Source organism: Odocoileus virginianus, chromosome 12 (assembly GCF_023699985.2).
Source record: "Odocoileus virginianus isolate 20LAN1187 ecotype Illinois chromosome 12, Ovbor_1.2, whole genome shotgun sequence".
Lineage (NCBI taxonomy): Eukaryota > Metazoa > Chordata > Mammalia > Artiodactyla > Cervidae > Odocoileus > Odocoileus virginianus.
Genome location: NC_069685.1, coordinates 51,314,278 through 51,335,775, shown reverse-complemented (window position 1 = coordinate 51,335,775; position 21,498 = coordinate 51,314,278). Strand labels below are relative to the sequence as shown.

At 54.1% G+C, this 21,498-nt stretch overlaps 2 protein-coding genes and 1 long non-coding RNA gene across 4 annotated transcripts in view; 2 read left to right on the top strand and 1 right to left on the bottom strand.

Moving 5' to 3' along the window:
* Window positions 1-1,261: 1,261 nt before the first annotated feature.
* Window positions 1,262-14,809, top strand: RHOF (ras homolog family member F, filopodia associated). Its single transcript, XM_020882616.2, has 5 exons — window positions 1,262-1,572; window positions 1,880-1,967; window positions 12,240-12,349; window positions 12,438-12,572; window positions 13,844-14,809. The coding sequence occupies exons 1-5, from the start codon at window positions 1,447-1,449 to the stop codon at window positions 14,006-14,008; spliced, it is 624 nt and encodes a 207-aa protein (XP_020738275.2). The 5' UTR covers window positions 1,262-1,446; the 3' UTR covers window positions 14,009-14,809.
* Window positions 2,202-10,819, top strand: LOC139037784 (uncharacterized). The gene is made up of 2 exons (XR_011490684.1): window positions 2,202-7,273; window positions 7,673-10,819. It is a non-coding gene; the product is annotated as an uncharacterized lncRNA (long non-coding RNA).
* Window positions 14,810-15,350: 541 nt separating the features above from the next.
* The window catches only part of TMEM120B (transmembrane protein 120B), a 41,816-nt gene continuing 35,668 nt past the window's right edge, over window positions 15,351-21,498 (bottom strand). For both annotated transcript variants that reach the window (XM_070475244.1, XM_020882612.2), the window contains 6 exons: window positions 20,457-20,522; window positions 19,888-19,949; window positions 18,750-18,842; window positions 17,896-17,960; window positions 17,486-17,554; window positions 15,351-16,968 (listed from right to left, as the gene is read on the bottom strand). In XM_070475244.1, coding sequence (XP_070331345.1) covers window positions 16,855-16,968; window positions 17,486-17,554; window positions 17,896-17,960; window positions 18,750-18,842; window positions 19,888-19,949; window positions 20,457-20,522 — 469 coding nt within the window. In that variant the 3' untranslated portion in view covers window positions 15,351-16,854. The remainder of the gene's footprint in view (window positions 16,969-17,485; window positions 17,555-17,895; window positions 17,961-18,749; window positions 18,843-19,887; window positions 19,950-20,456; window positions 20,523-21,498) is intronic.

The following is a 21,498-nucleotide window of genomic DNA, read 5'->3' as shown; positions in this document are numbered from 1 at the left end:
CTGCATCTGGGCATCTCTCTTCCCAGGTCTGTGCTCTTTGAAAGCTTCCAGGGGCAGTCTCTGCTGCCATCTGGTGGTCAGATTGTGCCTTGCAGCCGCCGAAAACGTTGACCCGGCATTTATGGAACTGCCAGGCTGGCAACTTCCTCTAGAAATAAAGTTTACCTGATCCTTGCTGAGTGCTTGAAAAATGGGGAATTTTCGGGGTGGGGGCAAGAAGATCCCGAGTCCTGCCAGCTCTTCTCTGAGGAAACTATCAGAGGTCCCATCCTAGCTGGGAAAGACCCTGCTTTCTCACCTAGCCATGCCCTGGTGCCTGCCTGGTACACGCCTGCTCCTGGGGATCCCTCTGCAACTCCGGATACTGGCCTAATTTGTGCAAAGCACAGCCCAAGGTGCAGGGAGGGATGGGGCGGGGTGGTTTCCTCCAGCCTTCCTGATGGTACTCATCCAGAGTAAATGCTCAGCAAATACCCGTTTTGGTCATGGGGTAGGTAGGAGGGTTAGGGAGACAGCTTGAGAAGGATGGGTATTTCTGCTGTCTGGAGAATACAAATTGTCTTGGTGGAGGTGGGGGTATCAGTCTCAAGTGGACGGAAGGGGGTCCAGGTGATCGCAACTGCAACTACCCTGGCCTTCCCTGTCCCCTCCTCGACGGAGTCTGGCTCTGCTCACGCCTCTGGGCCTTGCTAGAAAGAGGCTCCCAGCCGCGTGGTTTGGGACCAACCCTCGAAGGGGCATTATTCTGGCTCGGCTCACCTGTTCCCAGAGTCGCGGCGCCGATGCCATCGCCCGGCAGAGGGCGCCAGACCACCACCTTTGGGAGGTGGGGTGATAGTAAACGGAACTGATATTCCCCAGCCCACACACAGACTCCCAGACGGCCTGATCAGGTGGGCAGACTTGACCCTCATACTAAGATCTTATTGGGCACCACCGATGCTATCTTCTGGGGGAAATTGCAGTCAGAGTGAACTTCCCCAAGGCCACATAATTGGGGTGAGGCGCAAGTGGGGGAGCTTTTCTTGGCGCTTGAGACCAAGGCTCTTCGAACCGGCGTGTTGGGGGACATCCTGCCAATCAAAAGGCTGTGATCCGATGGGGGAGGCCCAATCGGCCAATCAGAGGGTCCCTGCCCGAAGACAGCTTGCCAATCAAGGATGCCGGATGGGAAGGGGCGGAAACGATCGGATTTTGCCGATGGGGGCGCGCAGGGGAGGAGATGGGAGCTGCCATTGCAGCCGAGCTCTCCATTTCTCAGTTGCCTCAGTTTCCCTGGGAATGAGACAGGTCAGCCCGGTTGGCTGCCTGGCGGAGGAGGTGCTGAGTCCGAGGGCGGGACTTCTCAGCCCCGCCCCTGGGCCGGTTCCCACCCCGCCTCCGATCGCTCAACCCCAGCGCTCTACCCGGTGAGCGGCTGGCTGCCAGTGCTGCCGGCGAGGGGCTATGGACGCTGCTGGGGCCCCGGCCCCGGGCTCAGGCCGGAAGGAGCTGAAGATTGTGATCGTGGGCGACGGCGGCTGCGGCAAGACTTCGCTGCTCATGGTGTACAGCCAGGGCTCTTTCCCCGAGGTGAGGCTCGCCGGGGGGCTGAAGGCAGGTAGGCTGGGGGCGGGATGGGGGGAAGGACTTGGGACCACTAGGGGCGACGGACGGACCTCAGCCTGCGCCCCGAGCCCGGACCCCGGGTCCCTGGCATCCTGATCACGAAGAGGCGGCCGTCACCCCGGGGCGTCCCCTCGGGAATTCCGGAGTCCAGCAGAGTGGGGTGTGGGGCTGAGCCAGATGGGGTGAAGATGGAAGGTAGGGGTGGGGGTCCAGCTGGAACCTGGGCACCCGCTGCACCCCTTAAGAACCGACACGACCCCTTCTCCTACAGCACTACGCCCCATCCGTGTTCGAGAAGTACACAGCCAGTGTGACCGTGGGCAGCAAGGAGGTGACCCTGAATCTCTATGACACCGCCGGTGAGTGCGTCTGCGCGGCGAGGGTCCTAGGGTCCGCCTGCAGGGTTTCCCCCTGAGGGGAATCCCCCCGCCCGGCCATCCCCGCCCGCCCTCCTGCCTCTCTGGACCTCGACATCCAGTCACTCCTGGAGAGGCGCTGGCTGGGAGCCCGTTAACCACTGCCTGGTTGGGTGGTGCTGGAAGCTCGACAGAGTCGCCCCATCTGTAAAAGGAGGGTGTTTGGAAAAGGTGAGCTTCTGGGCCGCCCTCCTAGTGCTGATGTTCTGAGGGCTCACAGCTTCGTTCCTCTCCTGTGGTTCTAGAAAACCGTGGGTTTTGCTTCTGTTTACCGTGGTTCCAGGATGTGTGTTACATGCTGTGGTCTGTTAAGATTCCGTGGGCTGCTGATCTGAGTCCCCTGCTGCTAAGGTTTCGTAGGCTGCATTTCTGGGTCCTATTATGTAGAATTCTCTGGGCTTCAGATCAGAGCCTGTGAACTCCAGGAATCTGTGGCTGACAATCCTGAGACTCTAGGGCCCTGTAACTATAAATTGAGTCCTGTGTTTCTGGGATTCCATGGACTGTGTGGCCTGGCTCTGGAATTCTGTGGTCTGTCATTCTGAGCCTGTGGTTCTCAGATTCTGTGGCTACACTTCTGTTTCTTCCTGGCACTGAAGAAGGAACAGAGCTCTAGGGGATGTAGATCCAAAATAAGGTTCTTTCTGCCACCTGCAGCCTCCCAAGGCAAGTGTATTTATGCTGATCCCATCGCAGTCTTCAGCGTTTCTATTGTTGGGGGATGGTAGGAGGAGTACAGCCAATGGAAAGATTCCAGTAACACTGCTGCTGGTGGTACCCTTGAGGAGCTTACCTCGTGCCCCAACTCCCTTCTGGGCTGAATCAACACCGGGGAGCAAAGGTTAGGATCCCCAGTTGGGGCCTCACCCAGCCTCTGTGACTCTGCGTTTAATGACTTGTGTGGAACCATGTCATCAGGTGCCCTGTCAGCCAAGCCTTTTATGTATAAAGTGAAGTCTTCCAACTGCCCTTGGATGAGACCAAAATCCCCCACCCGCATCCCTAGCTCCCACCCCACTGTGCACCTCTTCATAAGGCCACCAGTAGCATCTGTCATTCCACCCTGGAAAGGCTCCGGAAAGGGCTGAGGACCGTGCAGGGCCGCCTCCAGGACAGGGCCAGCCCCGTGAACTGGAAAAGCCAAAGGCCTCTGAGGAATTCCCAAAGGCGTGGCCCCAAGAGCAGTGGTGTGTCTGGGGCACTTTCAGTTTCACACTTTTCCTGCCCAAGACCCAGGTAGGGGGAGGTTCATTAACTCCCCTCTGGGTGGAGGGCTAATGGGGCAGGGAGGGTCAGAGCAAGGATTCAACCGGCTTCTCGTTCCTCCCCTCTCAGGCCGCCTCCACTCAGATCCTTGGGGCTCACTGTTCACCGCAGCCTGCCCCAGCAGACCCAGTGAGGGACCACTTCTGATCTTTCTCGCTTAACCCAGAGGAAGATGCTCAAAAGACTTATCAGAATACATTGTCATGAAGAGGTTCTGGCAAGCTTCTGCTTGGTATAAGGCAGGGTTTTCACTAAGAGCTCGTGCCAGAGGGGTGGGGAGAGCGCTTTCTCAATCATCAGAAGCAGTGACCACCCAGGGCAATGATGACCTGCCCACAACTTCCTGCCACATGCTCTGGAGTCCGACCTGGGCTTTGATGCCAGCTCTCATGGCTGTATGTCCCTGGGGACACTTGGGCCTCAGTTTCCTCCTGTGTGTGTGTGTGTGCTCAGTCGTGTCTGACTCTTGGTGACCACATGATCTGTAGCCCGCCAGGCTCCTCTGTCCATGGGATTTCCCAGGCAAGACTACTGGAGTGGGTTGCCATACCCTTCTCCAGGGTATCTTCTTAACACAGGGATCGAACATATGTCTTTGCGTCTTCTGCGTTGGCAGGTGAATTCTTTACCACTGCACCACCTGGGAAGCCCCTTCCTCCTCTGTAAACAGGGCTAAAATAGTTGTGAGGATAATGTCAAAATCATGTGATGTACAGTGCTTAGCACAGGGCCTGCCTCTTCCAAAGAGCTCACTGAGTGTTATTGGGAGTTTTTTAACCTCCTGCCATTCAGGCCCAGGCCCGAGCCTAAGCCTGTTCTTTTGAACCCATGGCCTGCAGAGCTCTGTGCCAGCCCCCACCCATGCTTTCCCAGCAGGACTGTTCCAGGTGGCAGAAAAGCAGAGCTGGGGTTTGAACCTCTCATTAGTGTTCTGGGGAAGTAGGCTGGCCTTACAATCAGTGGGACAGCCCAGGAGAGATACTCTAATGGGGAGAGATGTGGCTGCTCCCTCAAGAGTGTCCTGCTGTGTCTTGGAAAGCCCCACTATCTAGAGGAACGTGAAGGAAAGGCTGGGTCATTCCTCTTCCACATGCCAGTGCCCAGCACAACACTTGTCCCAGAGCAAGGCTTGTGGAATGAATGAATGAAGAAGAATCCTGAGTACATAGAGATCTCTGGAGAAGGTCCTTTGTGATAAAGATGGTGAGGTTGGTCTCTGCCTTTGGGGTCGACAGATATCAGGAGAAAGTGGCAGAAAAGATGGCCAGGTGACCAACTAGAGGAAGATAGAGACTGCAAGGGTGAAAGGAGTGGCCAAGGTGGAGATGAGTCCAGTAAAGGTTGCTGTAGAAGGTTCTAGAACCAGACGGGCCAGACCCAAGGTGAGGGGTGGAGGACAGGAGAAAGCATCTTTCCAACCAACCAGTGGTACCCAGAGCTGTGGGATGGGATGGCCCCTGGGAAGCAAAATTTCTCTATACCCGGGACCCTGCCCACTGGGGTCTGTGTGGGAGGACAGTCTGGCTGCTTGCCTCCATCTGGCGGAAGCAGTTACAGACACCGCTGTAGCAGATGGAGGGGTAGTGAGGGGGACGGAGCTCCCAGTGCTCAAAGGTGAAGTTGGGGGCGGGAGTTGTGAGCACCCATCGCTCTAGCGGCTCATCTGCCGCCTCAGAGGCCGGAAACTGCGGTGAAGTCTGAAGTTTCCTGGGCAGAGAGAGGGGAGGTGTGGGGTGAGGTGGGATGTTAAGACACCAACCAGAGACAGAGTTATCTGGGCTTTGGGGTGTGGGGCCCAGGGGTGGGGCAGGGTGGAGTTGCCCTGGGAAGTGGGGAGCTGCGGGCCACTTCCCAACCTGAGGCAGGAACGGTAGGACAAGTGAGGGGCAAAGCAAGTTGCTAAGAGCACTGGGGTGTCTCGGAGTCAGGAGCCCCAGAGGCGGGGGAGCTGACCCTGCAGGTCCGTCAGAGCAGCGTGGGCTGAGTTCCAGGCCCCGGGCCACCCAAGCACCAGCCGCTCCTTTCTCTGGGGGAGGAAACACAGGTTGGGGAGGCCCCAGCAGCACTAGTACAGAAGTGGGTTCCTCTTCTGGCAGCTTCCCCTTCTCACACTGCCTGCACCCCTACCCTGACCAACACCCCAGCCAGAGCTGGGAACTGTGTGCCCGGTGGGTGTCCTCTGGCAGATTTGGGGACTGCTGTGGCTCCAAGGACACCCTCTCCCCAATCCAGCACCAGCCCTTAGAGACCATGCCTCCGACACGATGCCTGCCATGGCAGAGCTTCCCACAAAGGAAATACCCTTGCGTGAAGCGAGAGTCTCGCCTCACTTCCTCTGCCCCACAGCACACCAGCTTCAGGAAGACGGGCAGCTTCAAGGGGCACTGTGGCCCAGAAAACCTTCCCTCGCCAGAAGCAAATGCATCTTGTTGCACATAACTCGGGGCCTTTTATTTGTTTGTTTCTCAAATTTATATGGCTGTGTTGGGGCTTAGTTGTAGCATGAGAACTCTTGGTTGTGGTATGTGGGATCCAGTTCCCTGACCAGGGATCAAACCCAGGGCCCCTGCATTGGGAGCACATAGTCTTAGCTACTGGACCACCAGGGAAGGCCTTCGGGGGCTTTTTTTAACCTCGAAAGCCCATCTGCAGAGGCCAGAGTGGAACCCTGTTCATCTCTTCTGAACAGATGACTTGCCCCTTTAAGCCTGGGAATCACTGTGGGTAAATGGGAAGGGTCATTGTATCGCCTGTGGCTGGGAGGCCCCCTAGAGTTTGTGGGTCCAAAGATCTGGGGTTAGAATCCTTTACCCAGGTCCCTGTCCCTTGTGAGTTTCTATTTCAATAGTAACCACACCTTTGGCCAGCATTGCTCAGCCTACAAGTCCTTTACTTCCAAGATCAAGGACAGGGTTATCACCCCCTTTTCCAGATAAGGAAACTGAGGCCCAGGCAGGGGAGGTGCCAAGATAATGGAACATGAGTCAGAGTGGATCTTGGTTCTCCTGACTCATACAGGAGTGGTGTCCAGGATACTCCACTCCCAAAGAAACAAGGTTGGCAGCACCTGCAAGTCCATCCTCTGCCGGCCTAGTCCCTGCATACTGACCCCTGGGGAAGCTGAGCCAGACATGGTCAAGCCAAGAAGGCAACCCAGAGGAGGTGCTGAGATCTGGGCTGGCTACCCGTCCTCTCCCAGAGTTCCTCCCTTGTTGGCAGCCTTTTTCTCACCTGGTCGGGGCTGGGGCTTGTAGAATAAGGAAAGCTTCCTATCCTCTGGGGTGCCCTGAGAGAAAAGCACCCCAGTAGCCCTCCCTATGGTCCTCTATCCTTTACTAACCTTCCTTTTGGCTGTGTGATGTTGGGCAAGTCACTTCACCTCTCTCTGCTTGTTTCTGCATTTGTAAATTGAGGGTAACAATAGCCAGTAGTGGGAATTCCCTGTCGGTCCATTGATTAGGACTCTGAGCTTTCACTTGCCAATGGCCTGAGTTCGATTCCTGGTTAGGGGACCAAGATCCCACAAAGCCATGTGATGAGACCAAAAAAAAAAAAAGAAAAAAAAAAAAAAAAAAACAATTGCCAGTAGTAAGGAATCTTAGTGAAGATTGATGAGTCTATGCATACAAAAGGCTTTGAATGGGGCCTGTCATGTGATGAGTGAGCACTGCTGATAAATACTGTTGACACTAGCCATTTTCACTATTATTATCACAGGCCCACCTACTCCTCACATGTCCATTTCACAGATGAGAAAACTGAGGTCCAGAGATGAATTCCCAATTGAAAGGCTTCCTGGGAGGATTGGAGTTTTTAGAGTGGCTGGGCTGGCAGCTGACCTTGGAACTGGGGACTGAGTTGGTGCTTCAGCTAACGGGAAACCTGTCTATGACCTTGAAATCACCCCAGCCACGTGGGCTCCTAACAGGAAGAATTTGCCCCACCCAGCTTCCCTCCTGGGGTGACTGCTTAAATTAACACAGGTGGGACTTCCCTGAAGGTCCAGTGATTAAGAATACATCCTTCCACTGAAGCAGGGTGGGGGGCGGCGGGGGGTGGGGGGGCACTAGTTTGTAGTTTGATCCCTGGTCGGGGCACTAAGATCCTGCAAGCCGAGCAGCCAAAAAAATTTTTAACACAGGTGATGGACATGAAATGCCCTTGCAAGCCTGAAAGCCATAGAAATTATCATTACACTTTATTCACCCACTCATTTGTTTGTTCTTTCATTCCTCCAAATGTTTACTGAGCTTATGTGTGTACCCACTGATGTAACAGTGACATGTACAGAGATGGCCCCCATCTCAGGGTCTTATGTGTTCATGGGGAACACCTCCCTCCTCAAAAAAAATCATGATGTCGGGTAGTGATGTCCTTTCTAGGAAGAAAATTAAAGCCATAGTTGGTCATGGGACAGATGGCAAGGACGCTCTTATTTCAAAGCAGTCTGGAAAGTTCTCTAGGAAGAAGTGACATCTCTGCAGAAGCCTGAAGGAAAGGAGGGAGTGAGCCATCCTGTTACCTGGGAAGAGCATTCTAGAAGAGGGAACAGCAAGGGAGAGGCCCCTGCCAGGAGCAGGCTTGGTCTGACTTCCTCTTTCTACCAGCTTGACTTCGGCCCCCTATAGCCTGCTGCAGTCAGCTCAGGCCCCAGTTTGCTCAGCCCAGTGGCACCTTCTCACCTCCCTGGTCCCTGCCGCACCTGACAAGAGTTGGACAACTTCCAGTAGTGACTGGGTACCTACCCAGTGCCAGGAACGATGTTTAAGGACAGATGTGGTCCCTGCTCTCCAGGTGCTCACAGTCTCCTGGGGGACAGGTAGGAAACGAATAAACGTGTGATACAGACTGTGGCCAGACAGGGCGGGGACGGACTCTGGTGAGGGAAGGCCTCTCTGAGGAGTCAGCTGGGCAAGGTGGGGAAGACGTCGGCACAGACATCAACACGCAGTAGTCCCACCTCACAACTGCCTGTCTTCTCCTGCCGTGTTTCTAAACGGGAATCTGAGTGTATGTTAGGCCTGGAACCGGTTTGTGCGTACTACCGAGCAGAAGAGAGCACTGCTGTGGATCAGCAGAAGGAATGCTGGCCTTGGAACTGAATGAACCTGGATTCAGGCCTGGCTCTGATTCGGTGACCTCGGGGGTGGGGGTGGGGGGTCACTTCATGGCTCATGTTTCTTTATATGTAAATAGGAGGATTCAGGTGTTCCCTGACTAGCACATCAGGTGTTTGTTGTAAAGATTTCTTTTTCTTTAATTTTTTTTTAATTTTTAAATTTAATTTTCTGGCTGCGCTGGGTCTTCATCGCTGGCACAGACTTTCTCTGGTTGTGGCGAGCAGGGGCTACTTTCTAGTGGGGGTGCCAAGGCTTCTTGTGACTCGTTGTGGAGCACAGGTTCTAGGCGCTCTGGCTCAGTAGGTGTGGCACACGGGCTTAGTAGCCCCGAGGGACGTGGAATCTTCCTGGACCAGGGGTTGAACCTGTGTCCCCTGCATTGGCAGGCAGATTCTTAACCACTGGACCACCAGGGAAGTCCATGTTGTAAAGATCTCTTAATCATTTAGAGGCAGAGGCCCTGTAAGAAGTGTGTGAGGGGACATCCTCGGTGGCTGAGTGGTTAGGATTCTGGGCTTTTAACTGCCGTGGCCCAGATTCAATTTCTGGTCTGGGAACTGAGATCCCACAGCCATGGGTTGTTTCCAAAAAAAAAAAAAAAAACAAAAAAAAACCTGTAATGCGTAACGTGGCATTATCAGTAAGTAGAGGTACAGAGAAGGCGATTATCTTGATAAAGGAAATAACTGGATGGTGAGTCTGAATGTTTAAAATGTTTGGAAGCAAATGATGGGGAAATGAGGAAAAAGCATTCCAGGTGTGATATGAGAGCTTGATGAGTTTGAGAAACAGCAAGACTGGACCGTACTGAGTTGGGGGCAGGGGCACAGGAGGGAGGTGGGTGAAGCCAAGGTTGGTAGGCGCGGAAGTCGTGTCAATAACCAGGAGAGGGCTTCCCTGGTAGCTCAGAGGTTAAAGCGTCTGCCTGCAATGCAGGAGACCTGGGTTCGATCCCTGGGTCGGGAAGGTCCCCTGGAGAAGGAAATGGCAACCCACTCCAGTATACTTGCCTGGAGAATGCCATGGACGGAGGAGACTGGTGGGCTACAGTCCGCGGTATTGCAAAGAGTCGGACACGACCGAGCGACTTCACTTTCACTAAAAAAAAAAAAAAAATAACCAGGAGAGTCTTGGATTTTCCACAAAGAGCAATAGGGAGCCATTGAGGGTGTTTCAGATGAGGGGAGGGGCACGATTTTACTTTTACTACTCATTCAGGGGCTTCCCAGGTGGCGCAGTGGTAAAGAATGCATTTGCCAATGCAGAAGGTGGCAAGAGACTTGGGTTCGATCCCTGGGTTGAGAAGATCCCCTAGAATAGGAAATGGCAACCCACTCCAGTATTCTTGCCTGGAAAATTCCGTGGACAGAGGAATCTGGCAGGCTACAGTCCATGAGATCGAAAAGAGTCGGACACAACTGAGCAACTCAGTGCGTGAGCACACACACAGACAGACACACACACCACACCACCCCCATCCATTCAGCTGCCAGGTGGAGAATGGGTTGAGTAGCAGGAGCGGAGGAGGCACGAGAGGCGGTGACACGGGAGACTGCTGGTGGCTTGGACGAGTTAATCACTTGAAATGTAGCCAATGCTACATTCGGAGAATCTGAATTTTTAATGTTAATTAACTAAAGTAGCCAGGTGGGGCTAGTAGCTACCCTATCGGACAGTGCAGGTCTAGAAAGATGTTCACAGAGGTCAGGAGAGGGGATAGTTTGGGGACGTGTGTGGAAAAGGGAGGAGATTGGCTAGAGTAGCATGTTGGCCCGTTTTCCACCATCTTAAAAGGACTTCTGCTTTCTGGCGATGAGGGCAGGAGGACCCAAGTATGTAGGCACAGACTGTCCCTAACCCCTTCTCCTGTGCTGAGGGTACGTGGGCTGAATGACTGCTTAGACAGTCCTCCTGGACCAGCATCGTTAGAGCTTGGCTCCTGGCCACTGCACACTGTCAGGGGACCCTGGGTTGACGGGGAGCCGGTGGGAAAGATGGCAGCTGTGCCGTCACCAGCAGGACATGGCCTGTCTGTGCTCTCCAGAGAGGCCGCTTGTCCTGAGAGGCCTTGGGCAGACAGGGGTCAGAGGGCAGGCTGGTGTCACCCTGGTACCCACAGGCTAGAAGGCAGGATGGAGATTCCTGGGCTCGGTGTTCTATGTTCTCTGGAAGGAAGTCACTGCCTGAGTCTTTCTGCAGAGGTGGCCGGGGGTCACCCATGGGCCTGAAAGACTCTCACTTCTCACTCTGGGAGTTTTTAAAAATTCCTGAGCCAGGGAGGAATGTTCAAGAGGGAGGGGACATATGTACACCTATGGCTGGTTCATGTTGATGTCTGGCAGAAACCAACACAGTTCTGTAAAGCCATTATCCTTCAATTAAAAATAAATAAAATTTTTTTAAAAATTACTGAGCCATGGGGACCACATGCAGTCTGTAATCCCAGGCCTGCTTCTGAAACAGAGAAAAAAATTCTGCAGGACGTTATTGGTGAGATCCGAACACAGCTAGTAGATTGGATTAGAAGAATACAGTCTCAGTGTTGGTTTCTGAGTTTCATATTTGTACTGAGGTAAGTGAGAAGACGTCCTTGTTCTTAGAAAAACCGCACGGGAAATCTCCGGAGTTTGGGGCGGGGGTGGGGAGAAGCAGCAGCCAGCCAAAGGTCTGCAATTACTTCTCACGTGGTTTAAAGTGTTTATATACAGATAAAGCAAGTGGACAAAACATGAGGCCCCAGTGAATAAGGGAGCAAGGGAGTTCTTTGCACTCTTTTTCAATTTTTCTGTAAGCTTGAAACTGTCAACAAAAAATTACTATGTCTTTTTTTTGAAAAAAACCAAGCCCACTGTTGCCCAAGCCCAGGCTTGGGTCCTGATTCAGTTGGTGCTGGGAGGGGGCTGATATAGCAGAAGCCATCAGTTCCCCTGGTGACTCATGTGGTGCAGGGTTGACAACAAGGGCTGGGTGGGCCCAGGCAGGCCTGTCATCCCCAGCAGTCCCCCCACCCTCCTATTAGCATGGGCCAGAATGGCATGAGGAGTGTAACCAGAGGCCATGCCCCTCTCAGCCTGCGGCAGCAGGGGCACCCTCCACGGTTAACTGCAGTGTCCCGGGCCCACCCAACCCCACTGGTCTACAACCTTGGGAGGGGAAAGGTTCGGTTTCTTCAGAGTCTGAGCCTTAAACCTGAGCATCGGGGATGAAGACGGAAGCAAGGGGTGGTGATCATCACCGACATGAGTGCTAGCCGCTTCCCAGCACTGACCCTTCAGCCAGGCCCATCTCTGAGCGCCCCAAGAGCACCGCACAGCTTTTATTTTTGACTGTGTTGTGTTTTTGTTGCTGCATGGGCTTTTTTTTTCTAGCAGGGGCAACTCTTTGTTCCAGCACGTGGGCTTCTCACTGTGGTGGCTTCTGTTGTTGGGGAGCACAGGTCTAGGCCATGTGGGCTTCAGTAGTTGCAGCGCCCAAGCTCTAGAGCACAGGCTCAATAGTTGCGGTGCACGGTGTACGGGTTCAGTTGCTCTGAGGCATGTGGGATCTCCCCAGATCAGGTATCAAACCTGTGTCTCCTGCATCAGCAGGTGGATTCTTTACCACTGAACCCACCAGGGAAGCCCCACCGCTTTTCTCTCTTGTAATCTTCCCTACGGTCCAGGACTGTGGGCTGTCTCCTCTGTTTTACAGTTGAAGAAATCAAGGCCCAGAGACACAGAGTCAATTGCCCAGGAGACCTCCAACCTCTAACCCATCTGAGCCCAGGCAGGGGACTCGGGTGGAGAAGTAAGGGGTACCTCCCTGACCCCCACCTGCTGTCTGGTTTCAGGGCAGGAAGATTACGACCGGCTGCGGCCCCTGTCCTACCAGAATACCCACCTTGTGCTCATCTGCTATGATGTCATGAACCCCACTAGCTACGACAATGTTCTCATCAAGGTGAGGCCCTGTCTCCCAGCCCCACCTGCCTCCGGAAGTGGGGCCATAGATGGGGCTCTAGCCCTGATGCCCGCCCTCCCTTCCACAGTGGTTCCCCGAGGTCACACATTTCTGTCGTGGGACCCCCATGGTGCTCATCGGCTGCAAGACAGACCTGAGGAAGGACAAGGAGCAGCTGCGCAAGCTCCGGGCAGCCCAGCTGGAGCCCATCACCTACACACAGGTGACCAGGGGCTCTCCCCACCCCACCCCAAGGATCCTGGGTCCGCATCCACAGCCATCGCGAAAAGCCTCCCAGGCTTTTGGCCTCTGCATCTGGTGTGCCTTAGTGACCTCTTGGGAGCTGAAGACAGCAGGATTCTAAGAATCATATACCCAACTGGTGCTAAAGAACCTGCCTGCCAGTGCAGGAGACATAATAGATTCAGGTTCAATCCGTGGGTAGGGAAGATCCCCTGGAGGAGGAAATGGCAACCCACTCCAGGATTCTTGCCTGGAGAATCCCATAGACAGAGGAGCCTGGCAGTCCATGGGTTCGCAGAGTCGGACATGACTGAAGTGACTGAACATGCACACATGTGTATCTGCCATCCCAGAGCTTACAGGATCTTAGTTCCCCAACCAGGAATTGGACCTGGGGCCACGGCAGTGAAAGCACTGAGTTCTAACCACTGGACCACCAGGAAATTCCCTAAGAATAATAATTTTTAGATATTAATATTGATAGACCACTTATCTGAGCACATTACTTATTTAATCCTTATTACCTTGAGGCAGGCACTGTTACTGCCCCCCACCCCCAACCTTTTTTACAGAGTAAAGATTGAGACTCAGACAGGTTAGGTAGCTTGCCCAGGGTCACACAGCTAACCTGAATTGGAGCCAAGATCCCACCCTAGTCACTCTGGCCCCAGAGCCTGAGCCTTTGACCACCATCCTGTCCCATCGCCCCAGAGGCCTGGACGGGCAGGCATGTGTTGGAAAGCAGGGCTCCTTTCAGGAACCTGACCAAACCCTGCAGCCTTCTGGGTGAGGTGCGGCAGAATAAAAGGAACACAAAGGAAAATGAATAAAGTTTAATCAAAAGGAATAGGCATTAATAAATTTGTTAGAAGTATTTTTCTTTCTACTCTAACAGCCAGCTCAGTTGCCTAAACTGTGCTTCTGAGACGAGCGGGGAGAGAGGCATGTGGGAAGCCCTTATGTCTTGAGGCCTTCAACACTTCTCACCAGACTGGCAGACACAACAGACCACCCCAGTTCCTGGCTGAAGTCAGCCCCTGTCTCCACCTCAGTTCGGGGAGAGCGTGAGGTGGAGGCCAGGATGGAGTTCCCAGCAGCCACAGCCCGTGGGCCACACCAAACCAGCCCTTATGACCCACCTGCACAACCTGGAGAGGGCCCTGGCCCCAGGAAGCCCACAAATTCGCGAGTGGGGTCTCAACAAGAGGCATCCCAGGCCCGCGGTCTAATCTCTGACCCTCCCCCCACCAGGGCCAGAGCGCCTGCGAGCAGATCCAAGCCGCCCTCTACCTGGAATGTTCTGCCAAATTTCGGGAGAATGTGGAGGACGTCTTCCGGGAGGCCGCTAAGGTTGCCCTCAGCGCTCTGAAGAAAGCACAGCGGCAGAAACAACACCGGCTCTGCCTGCTGCTCTGACAGCTCCCGGCAGGGCATGCGGCCCTCACGACAGAACTGACAGGCCCCAGGCCCCCAGGCCCCCGCTGCTGCCCAGACCCTGCCCCTGCCCCAGCTCTCGAAGGACACTTGGCGTCGGGCGCCTCCAGGACCTAGTGTCTGGAGCCTGTGGCCAGGCTCTTGGAACATTCTGGAACTCTCCTTTCCCAGCTGGAGCTCTGACCACAAGCTCCGCTCCAGCCTGTGTGGTCACAGTGGTGGTGAGGGTGGGGGGTGCTGGACTCGGTCCCTCTGTACCCTGAAACCAGCACTTATCCCCGGCACTCAGGAGTGCCCTCGTCACAACCAGCCCCAGCTGTGTCCCCCCTCTGTACACCCAACAGGTCCTCCAAGCCCATGCCTGAAACAAGAAACAACATCTGGTACGTGGATAAATGTGGACTTGGCAGCCTTCCACAGGGCTCCCAAGCCTGCTTTCCCAAGTCACCCGCCTCCCTGGGCCCCCGAGATAGGCACGGTCGCATCCTCTAGCTTCTCGCTTCCTCCGCCCAGGAACTCGGGCACCACAGTGGGCCTGGGGCCTATCAGAAGAACACAGGCCTCAGCCCTGGACATGGGGGCCCTCCCTCCTCCACTTCATACAGAGGACTTCAGTCTTAGCCTTCAGCTTGGCCACCATCTTTCCAGAGTTGGATGCACAGGGGGGCAGAGAACCTCTCTCTAAATACAAGAAGAATTCCCTGGACCATCTATTTGATCCCTGCTCAGCGTCTGTGACCCTACCCTGGCCACGACTTGCCAGAAACCCGAGATGAAAAGTAACAGCGGCTCTTGAGTGATCTTGGGCAAGTCAGGTCTCTCTACAGATTTCTTTACCTGCAGAAGGATGGCACTGGCTTGTCACCAGGCTGCCCTCTGTCCCAAACAGCCCCCCCTGCTGCTGAGGTGTGGAGACCACACACCAAGGCCATCCTGGCCTCCTGGGAGATTAACCCCCAGCACACCTTCACTGAACCTCCTGAAAGGTCTGGGGTCCCAAGTGATTCTGATGCCCCAGAGATTGTGAGCTGGTGGTTCCTGAATAAGCTGGGGAATCAGCTTTACCTACTATGAGATCATGGCGTCAGGTGGTTCCTGCCCTCCTTGGTATCTTCTGCCTCTGCCCCCTCCCTTGCCTAGTGCTCTGGCCTCCACTGGGCCTGAGACAAAACTTACCCTACCCGACCTAGGTTTCCCAAGGCCCTGCCATGCCTAGGGGGAGTCAACAGAGCATTCAGTCCAGAGCTTCGTGGACAAAGAAAGGATGGTCTAGGACAGAGGAGGTCCACAAACTAGTCTATGGACCAAATCTGGCCACTGCCTATTTTTGTAAATAAACTTTTATTGAAACACAGCCACGCCCATTCATTTATGCATTGGCTGCCTTTGCCCTCCAACAGCAGACTCGTGTGACACAGACCATCTGGCCCTCAAAGCCTAAAATATTTGCCATCTGGCTCTTTACAGAAAAAAGTTTGCCAACTCCTAGGCTGGGGCAAACCCAAGTTCCTAAAGGGCCAGATGGGAGACCCAAATGAGTGAAGTAGGGTAGGGATGAAAGGAAGTAGTGGGGCAAACTAGAAAGCAAGCCCCCACCCTAGGCAAGGCAGCTCAGCCCAGCCAAATGCTGCTCTGTGGGAATGTTTCTAGATCTTTCCATCTCTCTAGGGAAAGTAGAAATCTGGATTTTTCATGTGGAATCTTACTGGAGGGAGGGGAAATACTGTATTTTGAAAATTTAAACTCCTTCGAGGGCCAGAGCATGACTACAGACACCATCTGTGAACTCTGGCCAACAGATTTCTAGGTAAGTTGTTAAGGGCGCCTGAAGCCCATACGAGGAGAAGACGCAGAAAATGCAACCAAACCTTTTGTCTTCTTCACAGATAGCGAACCTAATGTGAGGTGACCAGCAGGCCTGCCACGACCTTCAGAGGGTGACCTCCACAAAGTGAGCCTGCTCAGACTCGCCTCTCCTCCCCCCCTACATTCCAGAACCTCTGAGGTGAAGGGGGGAAGCCCGGAGCACGGGTGACCTCCATGCTGGCTGAAGTCCCAGCCAAAGCTGAATCTTGTCCCCACTCCCTGAGTTACTCACTGCATGAATCTGGGAAGGTGGGCTGAGGAGTGGGGGTCAGGAAGCAACTCCCCCACAAGAGTGGACCCAAACTTTGTCCGGGGTGGGGGCGGTGGGAGGGAAACACGCCCTCAAACCAACCAAACAGTGCAGGGGTGCCCTCTGGTGGTGACCCTCGGGGAACTCCCCTGCCTCAGGCCAAGCCCTGGTGGCCAGCGACTTGGGAAGCACAATAGCAGGAGGCACAGACCCGACAGTGGTTCTCTGAGAGCTGAAACACCCCGGAGCGCGCCGGAGCCCACAGCAGAAGCGGCGCCCAGGGTGGGAGGCTCCAACCCCAGCGAGGCACGTCTGAAGCCCAAACCTGAGGGGCTCAGTGACAGGATGGGGAACAGAGGGGGTCCCTGAGGCTTAGTTCCCCCCGCCCCCTCCCAGGAAGTCTAACCCAGTCTCGAGAGAGCAGCGGGGGAAGGAGGGCAGCAGATTCTAGGGAAGGGGGCAGGCGATATTAAATATGTCATAAATAGGGAGGATGGGGCCGGCTAATACTGCGCCGACAGGCTGGGGTCACATTCCTCTTGTCCAGCTGGGGACCGGGCCTCGGCCCTGCTCCCAGCGATGCACTGGCCCCTGAGGTCACCGCTGCCAGTGGTCACTGGTGCTGTTGGGGAGAAGATGGGCAGCAAGGACGCCACCTGGGATCCCCTGCAGTCTCAAAGTCCGGGGTCTCGAGGAGCGCCAGCCCCGCGGCTCACGGCTTCTTGGCCTTGCTTCTGTTCTGCTGGAGTTTGGTGTGCACGACTTTGAGTGTGGTCAGGAAGTTGCCGAGGAAAAGGACGAGGAACGTCAGCGCCAACACGAACACCTGGGGGGGGGGGGGGTGCATAGGAGGTGGCGCCCCGGGGTTGGGGAGGCAGGCAGAGAACAGAAGGGAGAGAAGGCAGAGGCCAGCACACGCTCAGGTCAGCTCTCCTTGTTGAAATGACAGCTGCCCCCTGCAACCCCACACACACGCCAGTGCCCCCTGGGACCTCAGAAGCCCTAAGCACAAGCTCCCTGAGAACTGCGAGGTTTGCCAGCAGAATGCAGGGATCTGAGCCAGCTGGGTGAGAGGTGTAAGTCCTCTGGGTCAGGCAGTGTCCTAGGGGACTCCCTCCTTGCCGCCCGACCCCCAGCGCAAACCTCCTTGGTGTTTCTCAGACCTCTGAGGAGCTCCCAGGGACACCCAGATTTCCTGCCCTAGTCTCCTAGGCGCCCAGAGCAGTGAGCTGTCTACTGCAGGTCCCCACAGAGCAGGAGGGGCCCGGGGAAGGAATTCTCCCCAAGCGGCTCCAACCTTCCCCAGGACACACACACACAACACACACGTGTGAGCACCATACCTGCCATTCTCTGCATTCCTCGTGGCTGGAGAGCTCAAACAATGTGACGGCATTGTAGAGCTGCCAGAACTGGAGAGGGGAAGCAGGCTCTGCTCAGCTCACCCAAGTCCCCTTGAGACCCAGGTGGGAAAGCCCGGGGGGCAGGGGCAAGCCCCCTCAGCTTCTGCTGTTAACTGCTCTTGAGATACTGACAACCCCCTCCAAACGAAACTGGGGCACCCAGCCTGGTGTGGGGCATGCGGGTGCCCAGGGCCAATTCCAGCTCCTGCCTTTGGCCTTCCTGGACCCAGGGGCTGTCCCAGCCACAGGACCCCAAGGGCCCCAGCTCATGGATGGTTGGTAAGAGGGGGAGAGGACTTAGGACCTTCTATTCCTGGAAGGGGGTACCCACAAACTCCAGGGGGACTCACATGGCCACAGAACAGGAAGGGCAGAAGGAAGGTGAGGCCTCGCCACATCCAGGACTGAAATCCTTCTGTGGAGAGGAAGGAGGGAGCGGAGGGCCTAGGTGAGGTGGCCCGGCCCTGCCAGTCACTGCGATCAGGCAGGTTCACCTCTTCCAGGTGGGTGAGTGCTCACTTGGAAAATAATCCAGGGAACACGCGGAATAACTGCCACCAGGCCTGGTGGCCCTCACGCCTCATGTCCGTGTGACCCAAGTGGGCTGACCACTCTTACAGGACACTGACATGCCAGCACTAGGCTTTTCAAAATTTGCAGAGGATTTTGCATTTCATAACTGGCTTTGGCATGCTTCATTTCAATCGAGTCTTGACAAAATAGGGCCTACTGTGCAGAATAATTCGATGGAAATGACCACTTCAAAAGACAGAAGATTTTTATTAACAACACGTTCCCCTGAAAGTTTAAAGGAAGGGTCTCTGAGTTTTCCTGATGGAGCACCCACCCCAATGAGTTAAAGTTAAGAACCCATAAATTGCACAAGTGTAAAAACCCTAGACTAGACTAACATTATGTATGTCATAAAACAGACAAAAAAAAATAGACTTTAAAAAGGAAAAGCTACAGGCGCTCAGCCTCCAGGGCCTGGCACACAGCTGGCCTTGGGTTTGTCAACTGCAAAGGAATCCATAATGAATTACAAAAAGCAACTGGGATGAGGCCAGCAAGTCCTGGCTTTGCATGTGGCAGGTCCTGTCAGCTTCTTACCGGCACCTGGTCCCTGTGACAAATGCGGGGCAGAGTCTGGGGGAACAGAGACGGTCAGTGCTTATCACCCCGCCGACCAGGCCAGGCCACTCACCCACAGTGAGGTCCAGGTGATTCCTCTCCCCCAGGGCCCGCAGTCGGTAGAGGCAGCCTCTCTGGTAATAATATTGCAGGAACTGGACACAGCCTGCAGGGGGAGCACAGCGCCCAGCTCAGGGACTTGGGGACCCAGCAACACCTCCACTGCAGGCTGGCAGGTCTCCACTGCCCAGAGACCAGGGGCGCCTGGGTACAACCTCCTCACCCCCCAACACACACTGCACCGTAGCACACCACACCACACCATACCACACCCACACACCCACGTCTGAACCTAAAAATGAAAAGGCAGACCATGCCACGCCATGCCACACCACACACACACGTCTGAACCTAAAAAACGAGAAGGCAGAATTCTGTGTGTCGACATGGAAAAATACCCATCATAACTGTTAAAAGAATAGAAACTAGGTTATAAAAAAAGCTATGTAGAAGAATCCTATGTTTGTAGATTATATGTAATACAGCATTATAGGTGTGTATGTGTGTTTATGAATGAAAATATCTGGAAGGACATATATCTATTAACACTTTAAGGATGGAATTATACATAATTTTCCTTCTTGGCTTATGTTTGTAAGCAGGGTTTTATTTTAAAATTAAGTTGTATTTTTTTGAATAGGTAAGATGTATTCAGCATAAAATTCAAGGGGAACAAACAGGTACTTGATGAAAAGTAAAACTCTCTCCCTGTCTTTAACCATCCAATTTCTGTTCCTCAGAGGTAACCCCTCATTGTGTACAAATCCGGAGCGATTCTTAAATAAAACAAGAAAAAGAACATAAATGTCCATTTTAAGGGAAACAGAGTTGATGCTCCCAACACCACCCAGTTCCTGAAGGGCACAGCTGGTCAGATTCTGAACTGGGGGAGAAAAAGGTAGTGATTGGAGTTCCAGGGGTTGAACATTCCTCTCCAGGGGCTGGGGGCTGGAGAGCAGCATGGGGCTGATGGAGTGGTGGGGAGAGATGGCAGACAGCTTCTTTTGGTTTTCTGGGACCCTTCCCTGCCTGACCAGGGACCTCCCCAAGTCTCATCTCCGTTTCACACAAGACACACTCTTCACACAACCGTCTCCACTGGTGAAAGCCACACCATGCCCCTCCCCAGAATCCGAACAAGAGACACTCACTCTGAAAAATGGAGAACGCTAAAAACTGATTGCGAAACTTCTGATAAATTAGTCCGTTAGGCCTGCAGAGAAGTGGGGGGAAAGCAAAGGTGAGGCCCCAATGTGAAATCATTTGTTCATCCCGATCCCATCTCTGTTCCAACCAAAAGAGACAGAGAGAAAAAAAAAAGATTTTAAACCAAATTTCTACTTTCTTTATCATCATGTCCCTGGGGCTGGACCAGGTAATTTCCATCATTGCTTTAATCCATTCTAGAACCAAGGGAGCTGGGGTAGGCATCTTGAAGACCAAATGCCCACCGATTCCTCCTCCCTCCATCAGTCACAGTCTTGTCCCTGTGCTTGTTCTGTCCACACTTGCTCCCTGTCACCGCAGTTAGCAGCCCTTGGAAAAGTCCCCAGCTGGCTTGGGGTGGCCCTGCAGCCCCTTTGTAAGCTCACACTTTTACTTCTCAGACCAAACGTCAGCCCCCAAATCCCCTGCATCTTGGGCCCACTGCCAGTCCCCATCCACTGGCTCCCTGCGGAGAGTGAGCAGAAGTCCTGGGGCTCAAGCAGGAGACACTCACCAGGTCAGCATCACTCCAGACAGGAACGTGGACACGTAGTGGTGAGACACCCACCAGCCTTTAATTCTTGAGAGAAGAGAAGGAAAAGAGCTCAGGTGGGGAGAGAAAGCAAGCTTCCCAGCCTGTGTCAGGGGAGAGGGGTGGTCTGCAACCCAGAGACAGCTTCTTGGAGCAAGAAATTAACCCAAGCCAGGACTTTTGCCCTCTGTCCTATGAGATACACAGTCACACAGAGACCCAGAGAGGCACTCGGGCCCCCAGCAGCTCCCCAGTCAGTACCCTCAGAACACCTCCCTAGCATCCCCAGTGCTCCAAGGCCCGCCTCTCCGCCCCTCCTCACCCCCACCCTCAGAAGCTCCAGGTAGCCTTTTCCTTGAACCTGCGAAGCCCATGGCTGCCTCGGGGCCTGTGGCTGAATGGTGTTCCCCTCAGATTCCTATGTTGAAGACCTCTAACCCCAGTACCTTAAAATGTGACTATATTTGGAAAGAGGACTTTTAAAGGGATAATGAAGGTTAAATTATGTCATAAGGGTGGAGCCCTAATATGATAGGCTTGGTGTCCTTAGGAGCAGAGGAAGAGACTGGAGCGGAGTGCATGCACACAGAGAAAAGGCCCTGGGAGGAGGCAGGCGTGGTCTGCAAGCCAAGGCGCAGGCTCAGCGGAAAGCTGCCAGCACCCTGATCTTGAACTTATAGCCTCCAGACTGTAAGACAATGCATTTCTGTGGTTTAGGTCCCCTAGTCTGTGGTATTTTGTTATGGCAGCCTGAGCAGACTAATGGGGGCTTCAAACTTGCCGTTCTCTCGGCTCCAAGATCTTGGCCAGCCTGGCTTCTGGTCCAAATTCAAGTTTTCGGGCCAATGGTCACCTCCTCCAAGAGGCCTTCCCTGACCCCCTTATCTGAAACAGCTAGACAGCCCCGCTCTGGATCACGTTACCCTGCTTTATTTTCTTCACGGTGCTTATCACTATCTAAAATTATCATTCTTTCCTCATTTGTTTCTGAACCCCCGTCCCCACTCAAAAGAGCAGAGATACT

What these genes read in the sequence shown, in the direction of transcription:
- RHOF (XM_020882616.2), top strand. Translation starts at nt 1,447, where the DNA reads ATGGACGCTGCTGGGGCCCCGGCCCCGGGCTCAGGCCGGAAGGAGCTG. An exon ending in GCCAGGGCTCTTTCCCCGAG is followed by an intron (nt 1,573 to 1,879) that starts GTGAGGCTCGCC and finishes CTTCTCCTACAG; the next exon opens with CACTACGCCCCATCCGTGTT. An exon ending in AGCCCATCACCTACACACAG is followed by an intron (nt 12,573 to 13,843) that starts GTGACCAGGGGC and finishes TCCCCCCACCAG; the next exon opens with GGCCAGAGCGCCTGCGAGCA.